General features: G+C 45.2%; 1 protein-coding gene across 1 annotated transcript in view; it reads right to left on the bottom strand.

Moving 5' to 3' along the window:
- The window catches only part of FRMD4A (FERM domain containing 4A), a 180466-nt gene that overhangs the window by 77632 nt on the left and 84155 nt on the right, over window positions 1-18679 (bottom strand). Inside the window, exons 4-5 of the mRNA XM_017807716.1 lie at window positions 14065-14157; window positions 1289-1373 (exon numbers count right to left, since the gene is read on the bottom strand). Coding sequence (XP_017663205.1) covers window positions 1289-1373; window positions 14065-14157 — 178 coding nt within the window. The remainder of the gene's footprint in view (window positions 1-1288; window positions 1374-14064; window positions 14158-18679) is intronic.

Genomic DNA, 18679 nt, shown 5'->3' with positions numbered 1-18679 from the left:
AGGAATGGCCTCTGCCAGCACACAGGGAGGTAGAAGGGATCCTCCCAGGGAATCCCAGCTGCTGAAAAACCTCTCCCAGTCCCAGACGTCCAGCCCACCTGGCTAAGTCTGCACACTGCCAATCTCCACCTCAGCGTGGTCTGGGGCTGGTTAATTCTCTGCACCCAGTCCTTTCATGTGTATGTTTGGCTTGTGGTATCTGGGGGATCAGCTTCACTGCTCTGCTGAGGGCACTACTCTGAGTGGAGGCTGTGCCAGGATGCCCTTATCTCTGGCGCACAGACTACCTCACCAGGGGCTGCTCTGAGCTACAGAGCCGGGGACAGCAGGCTGGTGTTTCAGTGGCCTACCAGGGAGGGCTATTCCTGATAGAAAAAAATATTTCTCAGTGCATGGCTTGTTCCTGTAAAAGGTGATCTTCAGTACATACCCACAGGTACCCTTAGTCCACTCACACATATACCCACAGACTCCTGCTGCCCCACAAACTTCAGGTCACTTGGTTTGTTCAGCCTGGAGAAGACTGAGGGGAGACCTCATGGTGGTCTGCAGCTTCCTCACGAGGGACAGTGGAGGGGCAGTCACAGATCTCTTTACTCTGGTGACCAGAGTCAGGACCCGAGGGAATGGCATGAAGCTGTGTCTGGGGAGGTTTAGTGGGATATTAGGAAGAGGTTCTTCACCCAGAGGGTGCTTGGGCACCGGAACAGGCTCCGCAAGGAAGTGATCATGGCGTCAAGCGTGGCAGATTTCAAGATGCGTTTGGACAATGTTCTCAGGCACATGGTGCGATTTTCAGGGTTGGTATGGACAGAGCCAGGAGTTGGACTCGACGATCCTAATGGGCTCCTTCCAAGTCAGGGTATTCCATCCTTCCCTCTCACAAGCTCTTCCCCCTCACACACACCCTCCCTCCCCCATCGCCCAGCCCAGAATATGGCGCCCACGCCTCACTGCCGCCCCCTCTGGGCGGGAAACCCTCATGACATCCACTCGAGTTTTTAACACAAACTCAGACCTTTCTTTCTAAATACAAGCCAGTTTATAATTTTAGCAGTGCAAATTCACTCCTGCCTGCCACAAGAGGTGCTTTCAGGGGTGTTTTTCCTTTGAACCTCCCTCTGACAGGGAAGCTGCTGCCAAGTGCTGGGGCGGCTGGAGGTAGAGGAGTGAGGGAGGCTGTGAGGAGGAAGAGGAGGAAAGTCTGAAAGTCCAGGTGTGAATTTCAAGACAGAAAATGCAGACAGAAAATGTGGCCGATGCCACACAGAGCTCCCTGAGTCCTTACCTTGTAGATGCAGGACTTGGCGTTCAAGAAAAACAGCTCGATGGTGGCATTGTCCTTCAGATAGGAGATGCTTTCAATGTAGAACCTGAAAGGGAAAGCAAGAGGGGTTAGGAATGAGGGAAAACTAAGACAAAACATGGAAATGCACTTATTACATTGAAAAATATGGTCAACGCAGTCATGATGAGTGTACTAAAAATGAACCTTTTTTCTTTGTTTTGGGGTAGTGAAGGAGGCTTGTGCAGGCTCCAGGGCATGATCAGTCACCACCACCCCAGCCATACCAAAGGAACTGGATCATCAAGTGAATGACTTAGTTTCTAAATAACCCTTTGTTTTGTTTTTAGGCTCAAAATAATCCTTTATTTTGTTTACCTGTAAGGTTCCCCTTTGTTCACCATCACATTTTGGCATTTCTTCTTCACTCCACCTATCGTAACCATTTCTGTGCTATTAACCTGCTTCTTGTAAAAATATTCACTGACAGAAATGCACTTCTGGGTTCCTCTCCTGCTGTCTTCAGCTCTGCATAAGGCAAATTTTATAAAGGCTTCTTTACATTATGTAGCTATGGTCACCGAGTGAGCAACTAGCAGTAGTTACTAACTTTTCACAATTCACCAGTACTATGAGTAGTGATGCTGGGGATGAAAGGGAAGCATAATAATCTATTTATTTTGGAGCTGAGATGACTAATCAGACCTCAGAAGAAAGTCCAAACCCTCCGAGTCAGAAAAACCCACTCTCTTGCGTTGGCTGATCGCCCAAAATATTTACAATTATGTTGAAAGCCCATGATACGTATGCATTTATTCAGTACTCCATGTCCTGCCTGCTTGGAAGGTCTGATCCTTTGGCAGTGAACTCTGTGCGTGAGAGTTTTGTCACTGGCTTGAATTGGCTCCAATTTCGCCTTGTGAAGTTCTGGGGGGAAAAAAGCTCAGGATACTATCAATGTGATGACTGATCGTTATGTACAGGTATGCGGTGTGTTCCTGTAGTAACAGAGAAAGCTGGATTGGTTCAGTGAATGATTGAAGTGAATTTTGCATTCACTTAGTGTTTTAAGTAAGGAAAAATAAATAGCTCTGTCTGCCCATGCTGCTTTGCAGTGATCTTTAAGTTGCAGTGCAGTGACAGCGATGTTCCATACATAAATTCCAGTACTATCGTGCCTTGTCAGAGGCAATTAGAATGAGGAAGGTGCCAGGGAAATGATGTCTGCATCAGGGACTTTAAAATAACCAAATTCCTGAGGAATCTGGGCTGACATGCGGGGTCCAGTTACAGAGAAACCTCACTCCCTGACCCCGCTGTCTGGGAGAGGAGCCGAGAGACCTGTGGACGCTCCTGGGGCTTCACACAAGCACTGGAGGGATTGTCCACATTGAGCTATTTGCAGAAGCAAGGGCCTTAAACACAACCTTCTTAGGGGCAAAGGTCAAGGCTTTGTAATGCTCCTGAGTGTCTTCTGAAGGGTATTCAAAACACTCTATTTCCTGACAGAACCAGCTCCTTGCTTACTAGAGTGAGAGAAACATTTTTTTCATCTGCTGAAGGGCTCCTCTATTATCCCTCCTTCTCCCCCTCCAGAAGGGTTCAAACAAGAAATAAAAATAAAACTTGAATCAAAAAACCAAACACAACCCACAACTAACCAACCAAAAAAAAAAAGCCCCCCAAACCTCCAACCCCCAAAACTCACAACATCTGAATACAGTGATGATGAAACACAAAGATTAGACTTTTTCTTATTTTTTTCTGCTTTCCACAGTGTTTCATCTCCTGTACTTGAAACTGCCTCTCTCTCTCCTTTTTTTTTTTTTTCCAAATAAAAATATACTTGGCTTTAGAAATGCAAAAAATTTTGCATTAAAAAAGGAACCTTCTTACTAGATCTGCTCTGTGAGTGCAGCTGGCTTTCCGTCTGCTGAATTCATGGAGAATAATGCTAATTTTACACATTTTGTGATTCTTGAACAACCTTCCCTGCTTATCACCACTACCAGTGCTCTCTGAGTTATGACGGTAGGATCTTTAATTCCAAGGTCAGAAGAAAACAGGAACACATTTATTCCATTTTGAATCTCATTGAAGGTTAGCCAAAACGCTTTTTATTTCACCAGCTCAGACGAGACCATCCTCACCATCGCTAGAGGGCAATATTGCATTTCTTAAGGCTGCAAGGAGCATTCCCAAGGCTTTCCACATGGACACCTACACAGATAATTTTCTGTACAAAATTGAGCCTCTCTGAGCACAGAGCCTGCACATGATACTTCACCCTCACAAAGAAAACCCAATTCGCAAGCGATCTCCAGGGTGGAGAGCGAGCTGGGGAGCTACTGGCTCTCACACATGCACCCAGGCAAATGCAAAACATGTGCACCAGGAAATTGGTGCTACTTAAAAGAAAACAGATTTGCAAAGGGAACTCTTATGGGATTTTCTGTGTGGCAAGCTCAGAAAACCCGAACTGGAGTAGACTCCCCCGAATTCACAGTTGGTGCTGTAACGACAGAAAGGGGAGGGAAAGACTCTTCCTTTCCCCTCATTGATGGTGAATCTCTGTCAGAGCTCCTCCTCTTACCACCTTTTCCAAATATGGTGAGGGAAATCACACTTTACAATGACCAGTGTCAGTGACAAAGGAGGCAGGCAGAAGCATCCAGCTGCTAAGGCAATGAACCAAGCACAAAAATCTGGGTTAAATTCCCAAGTCAGACACAGGTTTCCTTCATGACCTTATGAAAATAATTTAGCTGCTTGGGCTGTTGTGTGCTGTGTTTAGAAAATACCGCTCCCTTCTCTGCCTCCTTCTGTCTGTTTTGCCTGTTAAGCTTATGAGCCCTTTCTTGTGCATGTTTCAAGATCATCAGTTTCGAGGGGCACTCTCAGATTTCTGTTGAGGACTCCCCTGAGAGAATCATTCCTCCATGTGGTGTGAAGCTGATGTATCCAGGATATAATGGATGGGCTGGATAGAGAAAGAGGCAGTATAATGTGCCCAACACCTCTGCTCCACTACCTACATCTCTTGCAGTACACCCAGCAAACAGCTTTTCCTTCAGCAGCTCCTACAAGAGGTTCCTTGATAGTCAGCAACTGTGGCTGTGAGAAATTAGCTGTGTGTAGGAAGGGGGGACACCCCATGAGACTTGCTGAGTGTAAAAACCAAAGAAATATTTTTGGAGAAAGTTTAAAAGATCAGCCAACGTTAATCTATTTCTGCATTCCCCCTCCCTCCCCTGCCCCAGTAACTTATAATTCATCAAGTACATTTTCTAAGCATTAATTAAATAGACCAGTGAATATTACTCTGGATAATGAACACAAAGTGCCTACGTTGGCTGCTCCCTCTCAACAGCAGAGAAATAATAATGAGTACTGCAGAAGGTGTTGGAAGACTTCAGAAGCTGCTGCATCTGAAACATTTAAGGCTTTTTAGCTACGAGGCTGTGTCTTGTACTGATCAGATTGCTCTCTATTAAGCGTTGGTTAACTGACAACGTGCTCTGAGACAGCTTAAGCCCCCTCATACCATGATGAATGGCAATTCCCATTGTAGCCAGCCAAGCACAGACTCACAGTGGTGTCCGTGGAAACTCTTGATCCTTTGGTGTTGGGAAACTGGTATTACTGTTACTTCTCCCTTGCATAACACACAGGCCCACCCACCTCTAACTTGCGGCTCAGAGAAATGCCTGACTGGGTCCTGGGCTCACCAGGAGAATCCCTGACTGCTGCTGCTGGTCTCATAAGTGTGTGTGCAGATGGGCAAATTTAGCAGTGTTGGGAAGGTGTTTGAACACTAGTGCTTCATCTTTGTGGTGGGGATTGGAGAGCTCAGGACTGTCAAGCACCTGAGCTGGCGGGGTGCTTGTGTGGACAGTGAGAGCAGAAAGGAGCAGCACTTCCAATTTCCGCACACCAAAAGAAACTCTCGAACAAAAAGTATTTAGCATTGGCTCTAACACACAGCCCTGGCCATATCCCACCAGCCTGAACTTGGCCATCTATCACCCAGCAGAGACCAGGCTCTGAGCAGTGAAGTTGCTGACTGGGAAGATAAGACTGTCATAGCATTCGAGAGCACAAGCCCCTGTTTTTACTTCCAAGCAGAACCTGCCAAACAGTAAAAATATTTCTCTGTGATCTTCAACACAATGATATTTCAAAACATGACCACAGCAAATGGATATTTTGCCTACTTTAGGTATATATCTGTCCTGGGGCAGTGATATCATCCTACTTCTTGTGAAGCTTGACTCCAGTGGGAACCAGCTAGTCCAAAAGACTTCTATCCACATCTTTCCCAGTTGGCTGACTCCAATCGGGTTGGGATGCTCTGTCAGCAGAGCTTGGTGGCTCTGTCAGTGGACTGCCCCTTATTTCATTATTACAAAGCAATGGATAAAGGAGAACACCCCTTTTCTGCCTCATCCATCCTTGAGTCTGGTTAATTATCCTTCACCATGTCATTCAGAACCTCAGAGGATAATTTGAAAAATATGAGGCCATTTGCTAACCAGGAAAAGAAAAATCACATGCATTGGTATAATGGACTTAAATGCAGATGTCATTATGTCCAGTGTCTCATGCTAAATGAGTATTCTGAGCAGCACAGGCTGCACAGCAGCTTTTATGTTCCAGCCCTGTTTGCTAATAGTCATGGGTGCACTTTTATGTGCTGACACTTAAAGCAGACAATGCTCATGCTAAGTAGTTGGCCTGTTAAGTAATCAGTCAGGAATGAAAATCAGCTAAAAAGCTCCATTTACCTCCCCTTTTGCATTCATTTTGGTTTGGATGCCATGTCCTGTCCCCTGCGCCTGTGCCACGCTCAGCCCCCCCCTTGCCCAGCCCATGGGATCAGTATGCAGGGGACAGGACGCAGCAAGAGAAGTCTGTGTCAACTTTGACTTCATTGCAGGGAAGCCAGAAAACTGGAGGTGAAAGTGATTCCAGAGATACAGAGAATTGCTGCTAGCAAAATGAAAAGATATGAATATTGTTTAACCTGAGCCTGTTCCCTTTCTCTTTCCCATCAGCTGTACTGTACTGTGAAGCTGTCTACACCTTTACCCACTGCCAATCCTTTTTTCTTAGTGTTTCTGAGATGTTGGCCCATTGAACTCCTGGAAAACCATGTGTTTGGGGATATTTGCTCATTCCTATGCCTCATCTTTATGTAAAAAATAGTTAGGGACCTACTTTGGAATATATAGATACCAACTCTCTTAGTCTCTTCCAGGCTGTATGTCCTGGGAGTCTTTGCAAATTACAAGGTGGTCCAGTATCAACACAGAGAAGGGAAGGAATCAAGGTGGTAAATGCAGGCACATTTCTTCCTGATGCTTGGTTACAGCATGAAGCAAAGGCACTGACTTCAGAATGACTCCACTGCCCCCTCCCCATGTGGGGAACCAGACCTGCTGTAAAAGCAGCAACCCAGCTCAATATACTCTGCAAATTGTTCCACCCCTGCAGTGTCCCATGGAGCTTGGTTTGGCTTGCAAGAGAAGTGCATTTTTGTACAAAAAGTTGTGTTAATTTTTGCACAAAAACTGCTGCAGCTCCTCCGGCTTGGAGTGATGTGGATGTCTGTCCCAAGCAGGAGGTGAGAGCAGTGACTGCAACACAACAGCAAGCTGCCTTCCTCCCCTCCTCTCCCTCAGTCACCAGGGGCATTGCTCCTCAATCTCCTGAGCATCAGCACAGCCCTTTTCTGCTCTTTGGTCCTTGCCAAGAGTCACATCTTGTCTATTAGAGGTGACTTTCTGTATGCACTGTCTGGCATAACACCATCTCTCAGTATCCAGAGACCATCTTTCATCGGAGGATTTTGGACCATTTTAGGAAGAGAAATCCCTTCAGCCATTCCATGTATTGTCACCAGCACACAAAGGTATGATTTGCTGTGATTTGCTTTGGTATAAGCTTTACTAACTCACTGACTCTACCCCCTGTCCAATGCCCTGGCGATGGGGGGACCCCTCACAGCAGACCTTTCTGTTGCTCCCCTGATGACAGAATATCACACCCACTGGTGTAAGATACAAACACAGAAATTGCATTGGAAATGGAAACAATGTCTGCCTGACTTTGACCCCGTCAGAGTAGCCGTGTGTAGGCACTGACACAGCTATCGCTGCTTGATCCAAATTAGATACAAATCCTACACTGACAGCATCCATCATTTCTGCATGGTACCTATCATGCTGTCTAAATGCTTCCCAAAATTAGACAAGACAATGCTGCCAGCATCAACATGTTTAAAATGTGGCTCAAAACAACAGAATGCTGCTTTTTCTTCCACCTGGGGTAGCTGAATGGAAAGGAAAAACAACTTATCCCCTTCTCTCAACACAGCTCACTTATACAAATATATTCCTAGTTAAGCAGAAAACAGAAATGATGTTATGGGACTCAAGAGCCAGACTGCTATTAAGATGTGTGTGTAATGGATGGCTTAGCTCAGAGCTGTGTGCTAAGTAGCAGAGCCCCATTAGTTCCCTTCCTCAAGCAAAGGTCGGTTTTTACACAAGTAAATCTTCCGACTGGACAGAAGTTTCTCATATCTCTAAAGAGACTCTGAGGAGCAAAGCCTCCCCGCAGGCAATTTATTACACCTTCCCCCGGGTGAACAGAGCAGGGGGCCACCCTGGGAAGGCTGCAATAAATTGTCTGCAGGGAGCCTTGTCTTCCAGCACAAACAAGGTCTGTGCGGCTGTATTTATACACTGTGGCAGGCGGGAAGGAGGGGGTGTGCGGGGCTGCCGGCTTTTGGGATCTTCCTGCTTAGCGTACACACAGCTGGTGCACACCAACCAGCAAAACACATGCTGTGCAGAGAGATCTGGATTATGGCATGGACTTTATAGACAGGGCAGCTCACAGAAACCCCTGAAAGCAGCTTGGTTGGACTGGGTTGATTATGCTGGTTTAATATTCTGTGTTTTGCTGTTTTTTCTACAGCACTGCAGCGCAGTGCATGGACATGTAGAGCTTTAATGTGAGCAGGACATGGCTCTTTGTCTCCTCTTATATGTAGCATAAATTCCCTGGTGCAGGGAATTTCTGGCTCAGTACTGGGCACTGACAGCAGGTGAGGGAGACAGCACAGCTGGAAGGAGCTCCGAAGAGACAGATAGCCATGAGAATGAAGATGGAGCACCCCAAGGTGCTGAAAAATCTCAGGGCAGTTCCCTGAACTCTCCTGGGATGATCAAACTCCAAGGCAAATTGAGGTCCAGCACTAGTCTCCTTGCAGTTCCTTGTGCAGAGGGATTTGGAGCTGACCAGGGAAGAGCAGAGGAGCAGAGCAATTTGTGTATATGTGATTTTCCCCTGCCAACTTCTCCTGGGTGCTAACAGGTGTAATAAAGCCTTGAGTGACAGCAAATTCTGCCACTTATCTCCCTCTCTCCCAACTGTAAATTTGATGTATTTGATAATCTCCTTGTATGTCTCCCCCCAGTTCCTGTAAACCCATCTCACACCATGTGGCAGAAAGGGGGCTGTCTGCTCCTTCTCCCTCCTTGGATGGGAGAGACAGGAGCTCACAATTCCTCATTCCCTTCCTGAAGAAAAGGACTGGAGCACCACATACCCCTCTTTGGTGGGGAAAACTGTGGATGGAGAAACACAGCCCATCACATTCGAGACAAATAAATTGCTCTGGTTAATCTCGTGTGGTTCTATTCAGCTCCTCCTGCCACGGCAGGCTGCTGTCATCACCACCCTCTAATCTGATTTCTTGGAGAGAAGCAAAGCTGAGTAGATGTGAATGGCACCACAGCCATGGTGTGCTGGGATTGCCAGGTGAGTTAGTCGGGGAAGTTGAGAGCAGGATGCTATGAATCTGCACCCCACACCTGTGTCTGGCCTGTGTTAGAGGCAGCAATGCATTTCAGTGACAAGTTCTAAGGTCTGTCTAGCCCTATGAATAACCATTGTCTCTCTTCCTTCCAGGGTCAACTGTTTCCAAATGGTCTTCTGCTTCTTTCATTTTTAGCATTAGTCCTTTTCTAATGGAACACAGGTTTAAAGACTGGCTACAAAGGAGGGCTGAAAGACTAAAATAGCATAAGGCCTCATTAACAGGTGAAATCTGGTCCAATTTCATTTAGGCAGTCAGGCAAAACCTTATAGATGGGAAATCCTTCCTCAACCCTGACTGTGCCAACCTGTTTGAAATAATAATTTTAAATTTATAGATGGCCCTTGATACACAGAGGGATTCATCAGGTGAAAAGATATAAATGCCTACATCTGAGCAGGGGTCTGAGGTCAGAGAAGAGACAGGTATTTTAGCCTGCAACTTGTTGAATTCTGAAGTCATCTCAGATAAGCTGGATGAGTTGTTCCTGAAAAGTGCCTATTTCTTCCCTGTGGTTGCACTGGGAGGCTGCATTAATTAGCCCTGACACAAAGCTGTCTGCCAGGTTTGTGTGTGGCGAGTCTCATCTCAAACATCAGTCCCACCTGCCTTGGACCTGGACCACTGCTGTTGCACACAGAGCTCCTTTCTGCCAGGTTAAAGGGAGCAATGACACCCACGAGCTTTGCACTTTGTGTTTCAGTGCGGGTCTCTTATTTAGGGCCACTTTGTTCTCCAGTAACTGTGGTAACCTGGCAAAATCTCTGGCCTTGATATTGAGAGTCCTGAGCCCCCACAGCTCCCATGCTGACTTCAGCCTAGCCAGCACGTATGAACACATGCCAGATGTTGCTGAACACAGGCATTCCTTTGTGGGAATACTGCTGGGCCATAGATACAAACTCTGCCCCACAGTGTATTTGAGTATTGAGGATTTATTTCTCATTTTGTTCCATGCCGTTCTGAAAGAAAAGCCTTTCCATGTGAGAGATATTCTGATTTAGTGTGACGACTTCTGCAGTGAGTTGTCCCTGTTTAGCTGGTGGAGCTACTCTGAGAACAAATATATTCATTCCTGGGAAAAGATCCACCAGCAGAGTCAATTTTATTTGCGAAGTTTGTTCATATAAATTAACAGCATGACAAACACCCAGAAGATAATGAGATCAGACCCATGCTGGTGGTTCCCTTGCTAAGGATCGCTAATCTCACAAGGCCATCGTTTGAGGATGAGAACTCACTGCAAAGCCTGGCTGACTTTACTTTCCATGAACGAACAGCATGCCTGTGCTTTGGTCGTCTCTCACCTCAAAGTTTTACAAAAAGTTTAACTTTGCCTTCCTACTGTATGTGTGAGTCTGAGCAAAATGCTTCCTTCCCTGCCAAAAGTATAACAACCTTTATCTGAAGCCCTGCTAGCTCTGTTTACCTCTGAACTCTTTGATATGTGGGTCTCCACACTTAGGTTCCTGCCCTTTACCACACAGCTCTCTGTTCTCTTTTGGTCTCAAAACACCTCTGTAAAATCAACTAACCAAGCAATCCCTCTTTCCTTTATCCCCATCCTTCGCTTCTCCTGGACTTCAGTGATGACTCTCATCTGACTTGGCTTACCTGCATTGTAAACCCTCCAAGGCAGGGAATGAATTTCACCAACAACTGAGTGACCAGGGCTATAGGAAGCATCCAGGGAAGCTAATTCTATGATGAGAACTAATATCACTCCCATCCAGTTGCCAGACACCCCACCTCTACTGCATGACACATGGCACTCCCTCTTGCTTTCATGTGTGGCTTTCGAGCTATGTAAACAGATATTATCAGTCTTATAAAATAATATTGCACAATAGCCATGGGGCAGTTTAAGCTGCCCAAGAGTTCTGATTGTTTCCTGTATTGTTTTCAGTGGAAAGCTTCTAGGGAAGCACTGGATGACAGCCTGAAGACAGGGAGGCTTCAGTAGCTGTGTAAATGTACAAGGGCAGAAGAAATTTCTTACAAAGTAATGCTAAAAACATCCTTCTAAAATCCTCCTTCTTTGACACGGTGCTGTGAAATTTTTGGTCTTTCATTACGGAAGAGAGTAAAGACACTGGAGATCAGTGTTCAACAATGTCAAACCCCAAGGAAATGTGTGTCAAAAGACAAAGCTTCAACAGTGCTGCAGAGATTTAAAAAAGGGAGGAGAATTTCACACTGCAAAGCTTGTGAAACTTCCTATTTTCAGCATGGTTCTTCCAAGAAGCCTTTTCTTAAGAAGGCAGGCTTCCCTTTAAATGTACTTTTAGAGCAAGCTAAAATCTGTGACATCTTTTGTGGGCATGCTGCCCATCAACATTGCTGCAGGAGTGTTGAGGGTAAAAACAATCTGATGTTCACATAAAAAAGGTGAAAATGTAACTCATCCTCTTCACAAACTACCATTCGCTGTTCTTGCCTGAGGCTTCATCTCTTCAGTAGCTACACAGTGTGATTGAACTGTACATTTACTTTGACTAGAGGGAAAACCCCACACCATTACTAAATCCCGATGCAGTAAACAGATTTCTGTGTCCTGAACATCTGGCACATCCAGTTACTTGTATTACTATCTCCCCAATTAGGATGCCCAGCACCAATCTAAGCTTTGTCAGCTGCAATGCTTGGGAGGGGTAATGCAAGAAGGTATCTGCAAACACAGGCAAGCCTTTACCAATGATATAGTAGGTATTATGGTCCCTTAAAAATTAACACATCTGTGATTAAGTATGGCACAGCACTAATTATCTCTGCTTTCCAGCTGAGGGCAGCAGGGGAGAGGGAGCATTCTGTTTATAGTATGGTTATGGATGTCTTTTCAAACTGCCACTCATCCCTCAGATTATGAAAATAAAACCCCATCTATGGGTGGGTCTCTTCACAACCTTTCTGTCAGCCCTTGCTTTAGTTCCCAAGCCAGAACTGAAACCACTGGGTGACAGATATGTGGGGCCTTTCCAACTTCAGCCATCTGGCTGGAGTTGGTTTCTTCAATTGCCTTCTGCTCAGATCAGATCTGGGGATGAACATGGGAACTTTTTATGTGCTGAGAAACTTTTTCAACTTCTGCCAGCATCTGACATCCACAGGGGAAATAAGCAGTAGAAAAGCCATGGTAAGTTAATGCCCATTCCTAAATCTTGAAGCATCTGGCCTTCCACTCCAATCCAAATCATAACTCAGTGTGACAATCCACTCATTACTGCCCCCAGTAAAAGTCCACAATCAGTCTGGTTTTCACACACACTCTTTTCAGCCACTGAATGCATGTGTGGATTTTTTCCCTATAGATTGCAATTCCAGAACAGGAGGGGTCACTCATTCACTAACTGTTACATGGATCCATATCCTAGGATGCCTCTTGGCTACGATCCTGCTAGAATGACTGGTCTCCACTGTGCTGCCAACTTTCATAAAACAATACAGATGGCAATATTTATGCTTGTTGAGTGGTCTTTGAAATGAATACGAGAGCGGCTCAGTAGCACCGGCTTTTACACATTTAACAGTTCCACTCCTAAAACCGGCACTTAGCTCTTGCTCAGCCAAAGCTTTCCCTGCTTTCCATGGGATCCCTGTCCCAGCACAGATTCCTCAATTTGGCCCCTAGACAAGATGTTTGATAACAGAGTTGATGTGTACTTAACGAGCATCAACAGTTTTGTTAATTCTAAGCACAGGTGGATCTGGATCTTACGCACTGGAGCTGTTCAGCTCTGATCTACCCTTACGGTTTGAAGCACTCAAAATGTAGACTAAACTCTTTTCTTGAGAGACAGGAGGCAAATTCTGGACTTGTGGGGCCATCCACCACTAAATATGGGGACATAACAGAACAAAGGGTCTCTTCTTTTGAGAACCCTCCCTTGTAATGGAAGTCAAATGGATGACAATCACCATGCAAGTTAAAAAAAGGCTTCACTCAGGGGAAGAAACTCAAAAGTAGGTCTTCATTTTTTGTGGGCACTATGGAATGAATGAGAGTGATGTCAGATGTAATATAACACTGGAGTGGAAAGCCTAAGAGAAAAAGACACGGTAATGCTGCACTAGCTAGTTCTAGACATGAGCTACCCATTAAAAGTAAGTCAAAACCCTCAACTTAATTTTGTGCATATGCCATCCCAGCCCCTGGCCTCTCTCTGGGCGTTTCAAAGCTGCAAGAGCAAATTTGTCTTCTCAGAAAATATCTCCCTTGGAGGCAAAGACACTGTGTGCACAAGAGCACTGGCAGCTTCCAGCAGCTTCCAAGCACTAACAGTTCCTTGTAAAAATCCCAGATGAAGTTTGAAGCTCCCAAGCTACAATAATCTTCATTAAAACCTTTCTTGTCTGATCCAGCTGTGTAGAAGCCAACTGACTGCCATAAAATGCCATAATTTGCTATTTTTGAATTCAGAAGGTGAATATGACAGAACTGTACTGGGATTGATTTGGTCCCTGACAGAACACACACCCTGGGCACAATCCAGAGGAAATGTGGCTTGTTGGTGAGAAAGTGAGTGTTTTCCCTCCAGGTTGCTGGCTCAAATGGGTTATCCTGGCAGAAGGAGGGCTTTGTTCTTCAGCCCTACCCAGCTTGGACTTTCCAGTTCAAAGCTCACAAGTAAAAGTGTAAAGACATAACATCTGATCTTGTCCTCATGCAACATTTCTCTGTGGGCAGCTCTGGGTGTTAGTGTGGCTACTACTTGTTTATGCTTGAGTGAGAAGAGTTTTCAAACTCAAAGAGCTCAAAAGAAACCTCTGCAGAAGTGTTTGTTTGTCCACAGGTGTTTCTACAGTGTGAGAAACCGACAACCTCATTTCCTGGTGTGGAGGGAACAGGTTGTCCATAGCTGTATCCCATGGGAAGGGCTCACCAACACACACTTACCTGACACAAAAGTACAAAACAACCGGTCCTGACTTTTTGGGGAAGTCATGTTCCAGCACTCGTCGGTCCAGCTGAAGCCAGTTCAAGTGTCCCCTGGCAAGAGAAGAGACAGTTTTGAGCCTGGCACCAAAGAGGTTTCTTGCTCCTCGTGGCAGTGAGGTCTGAGGTGTTACAAAATACGAGCTGAACCACCTGCTATTTGCCCTTGACTATTGCATGATATTTGAAAAACACACAGTAAATGTTTGAGAAGTGGAGGCGATATCATCCTGGCAGTGCTTCAGTCTGGGAATCAAACTGCTAAAGTTCAATCTGTCAGGGTGAAAGCTGGTAGCACTGAGCAGGCAGGACAGCCCAAAATGTTATAAGCTTCACCTTTTTATTACAAGCCCCTGGAGCAGTTGTATCATTAAAAGTCTGTCAAGATTTTCATTAGAAATCCTTATGGTTAAGAGTTTCCACAACGCCTGCAGTATTTCACTCAAGGCTAAACCTAACTCTACAGACTGAGACAGTTTATTTACCACCCACATGCCTGCAATAGCCTCTCTAGGTTTGCCCAGCCCTCTTTTTTCCTTCTTCAGAGAGCTCTTGAAAAACAGCTGCTCTGTGAAGCGTTCCAGCTCCAATTACCACATGCTGCTTTTCTTTTGCCTAGATGGTACCTGTCGTCATTATTTTCTCCTGTAATTTATCCATTCGTGCCTTGCTGCTGGAAGCTTTCCTGGGCAGGAACTCTGTTCTTTGTCACGTTCCTCGCGTTGTAGAGCGCTGTGTGTGTGTGTGAGAGGGACTTTATAAATACCATTATTTGTATTACGGGGGCATCTCACTCCCCTGCTGAGATAAAGGCCCTGTTAAATTAGGCACTGTGGAAATACCTAGGGTGAAATTCAGGCCCCACTGAATCTGGCCAGAAATTTGCCATTGCCTCCAGTGATGCTAGGGCTGCCTCCTGTGAGTTTTTTGCTATTGATTTCAGCCAGACCAGATTTCACCCAGAGGGAGAGGCAGCCCTTGCCTTTAGTGCTCTGCTGTCTAGACAAGCAAGGAGCGAGAGAATTGAAGTGATTTGGGGGAGAATCTTGCAGCAAATAAAGAAGGAAATGGAACTCAGATGTTCTGAGCTTTATTCCAGTGCCTATTCACCAGTTCATGCTAATCCTCAAGAATAATTCTTCATTCCACTGTAAATGAAAAAAAAAAAGCCAAAAAAAGGAGCTTGGTTTAAAAAAAGCCCAATAAATTAACTTTTAGAATTGCAACAAGCCTTAGCAATGTACCCTGTCAGCAAACACACTCAGCTTTCACAAGGGTCTGTCCGTTCCTCCTTGAAGGAAGCATGAGCATTGGGCAACTGAGAAGCCCCTTTGGAAAGTAGGCAGTGACATCTCTGTAGCAATTTAACTGGATTTGCAGCTCTACCCCTCCATCTTTCCTAGAAAAATAAATAAAGGGGAAAGCAGCAGTTTCAGCAGGCTTTGAATCACCTGGGTTCATTTGGAATTTCTGTACTGCTGCCCTGGTTTACATGGGTGCAGAAGTGGATGGGCAGCTCAGGGACCTTCCCCCCCAGGCAGCTCCAGGCTGCCCTGGAGACCATCTGGGACCCTGTGTGGGCTTACCTCAGCCAGAACACTGCTTTCCACTAAGGAATTCAAAATTACTGGTGAGCTCCACTCATCACTGCCATGGGTTCAGGATCAGACATCTACAAAAGAGTTCTCAAATTTTGCCATATAGAAGTCAGGTGTTCAGTTTAATCAGCCTTTGTCTCTGCTTTGCAAAAGTACTGAGTTTCAATGTGGTACAAGTGATACATGTGGAATCAGGTATTTTCAAACTCATCCTTGCACATCTTTTGATGTACAAAAGGATCAAAGCCTATTTTATCCCCTGCTGCAGACACCGGTGTGTTTCTTCCCAAGATATTTTAATTTTTAGGCAGGTTTTTTTCTCTAGATGAAGTTTTTGCATAAGTTTTTTCTTTATTTAATTTTCTCCTCTAGGTATAGGGAAGCCTGAACCGTGTTTTAAGGGCGCAGACTTGGTAGCAGCCTGCCTACCGTGAAGGGGTGATATCGTGCAGATTTTCAAGCCCAATTGGTCACTTCATATGTCTCTATTGCAGCTCATGGACTGAGGGAAGACTGCCCAGCCTGTGACAGCACTGGCATCAGGGTGAGGATGTCCATGCTAACTGGGCTGGGTGTAGGGACTAACCGGCCTGGCTCTAAGCAGGCTCCATAGCTGGGCACACAGCGCAGTGGGGTCTCCTTCCATCATTTCTGCTGCTGGCATGTAGCTGCCCAGTGCTACTGTAGGAACCCTGCATCATTCCCTGTTGTTCAGTACAGATGGGTACTTTAACAAGATTTGGTTTTTAGAAGACTGATGTTCCAGGCTGACAGAAATTAAGTCCCATTGAAAGATTTTCAGCCCACGCACCTAAATATTAGAGGTGTTTACATTTCCTGCTGCATCCCCCCTTCTTGAAATCTGTCCTTTTCCCTATTCTTCTTGTCCTGAAGCGCTATTTTGTTTCTTTTAACATGAGTCAGGAAGGCTGAAATTAGCTGTGAAGTACAGATGAGGATTGAAACTAGCCATGTTCACCCATTCCTAGCCAAAGGACAACCTGAGCATTTAACCACATAGGCCACAGTACAAAGCACTGTCAGAGCAAGGAAAAGCCACATGAAGCCTGACATCCTATCCTGAACCTGTCCAGTTCCATTTGTATCACCAAAGTAGCAGCCACCAGCAGCTGATGGTGTTACACACCAGTTCCCACCCAGGCAGAGTTGTTGACAATGGACTTACTGTCTACCTCTATGTTTATTCAACAGCAATGTCTGGCTTTGCCTAACATGCACAAGGAAGGGTTGAGAAGCCATGGTGCACAGCACAATAAATCACTTCAAGGTATATTTCTTATTTTGAAAAGACTTTTCTTTCTCACCGTGTTTTAACTGGAGAATCTGGTTGATATAATCAGTACAAAATGACTACCTGCATAGACGTGTGCATACCAGGTTACACGTTTATGTCCCACACGTACACGGTTGTGTGCACTGAATAACACATTTAATTGCCACTGAGTTTTTAGGCTGAAGAGTTTCATTACTCTCATCTGCATGGAGCTTAAATCCAAAGCTCCTTCAGAGGAGGAAGGTCACTTAAATCCCTACCAGGAGCTAACTGCTCACTGTACTCAATTACTACTTACAATCTTTCATCGCTGAGGGCTTCTGGACTGCAGACTGTCACCTAACTCCTTGTTCTCAAGTGTGCATGTGTGGCATGTAGAGAGCAGCAGTGAATAGTCACTGGCATCTGCCTGTGAATGTGGTCTATCGGGGAGCCAGACTCCGATGCCGTTACACCACAAAACTCTTGGCTCTGGAAGCTGTCCTCCTGTCGTCAGCAGAACTATTCATGGAGCACAGTCCCATGTAAGACAGAGAAAAGTATGGGCATATAACCCTAGGCATGTAGCAATCCTGACAATTTTCATGGACCGATTTAGGCAGCTTGCACTGGGATCCCATTCATACGTGCCTAAGTCTAGCTGGATTTCCTTCATGGTTCAATTTAGAGACACAAAGTAGCTTTTGTTTCATTATCACCATTGATTTGTTCGTTTGGGTGTTTGTACCAGTGTATTCACAAATAATGGTGTAAACAGTTTTGGGGGACCTATAGGGAGGTCAGATATTGGAAGCCAGATCATTTTCATCTGTTGGCTGTACTCATGTTGGCAGTTAAACTGGTGTGTCAACAACAACCACATAATTGCTTTTAGGAAAAGAAACTGGGTCCATTCAGTTTACAGACTGAGTATGGATTTTGGTGCCCAGGGTCCATATTGTCAATTTTGTGCAGTAGTTCTGTTTTCTTTTATCAGTAAAGTGTGATACATCAATGAGTACTTTGCCTCCAGGTGGTTCTGTTTATAGAGTTTTACTGGTTAGTGTCCAGTTTTCTGAAAAGTGGATCCACATTGATTTGTGTTATAAAGGTATTTAGACCAATAAACCAACTCACACCCCTTCAGTGTCAAACTCATGTTGAATTGAGTGGACACTGAGAAAGATCAATTCACATAATAGGAACCATATAAACTATTTTATGGTTTCATCAGTCGTGACAGAAACAAAAAACCCTTTAAGCTCACAGATCTTTTCAATTAAGAAATACTTTTGAAGAGGCTGAGAAGCTCAAGGAGCTATATGAGTTTAACTATACAAATTTTGGAAAAGAGTGGACTTGGTGATAAAAGAACTGGCCCAGTGCCAGAGCAGGGCGTTACTCTGAACGCTGCACCCTGCACTGGACCAGCTGTTCGACCAGGATGTGGGACACCTGCTCCCTCATTTTGGCTTTGCCACATGGCTGGAAGGTGGAAATAGGCTTCCTCCCAGTTCCCAGGGATGAGAGAGTATTCCAGGGAAGGGTGGTACCCTGCTGCCCCTTTGTCATCCCCTTGGCCAGAGGGTCCTGTGCTGAGCAAGGGCATCCTCTATCATTGCCTTATCATGTTAGTACAATCTCTAGATACAGGTAACATAAATATTGAGGGTCTCAGTGCCTTGCAGTTTTTATCATATGTATT

Source organism: Lepidothrix coronata, unplaced genomic scaffold (assembly GCF_001604755.1).
Source record: "Lepidothrix coronata isolate B3197 unplaced genomic scaffold, Lepidothrix_coronata-1.0 Scaffold20, whole genome shotgun sequence".
Classification (NCBI taxonomy): Eukaryota; Metazoa; Chordata; class Aves; order Passeriformes; family Pipridae; genus Lepidothrix; species Lepidothrix coronata.
Note: the sequence above shows the minus strand (reverse complement) of the source record. Positions and strands in the feature narration are given on the sequence as shown.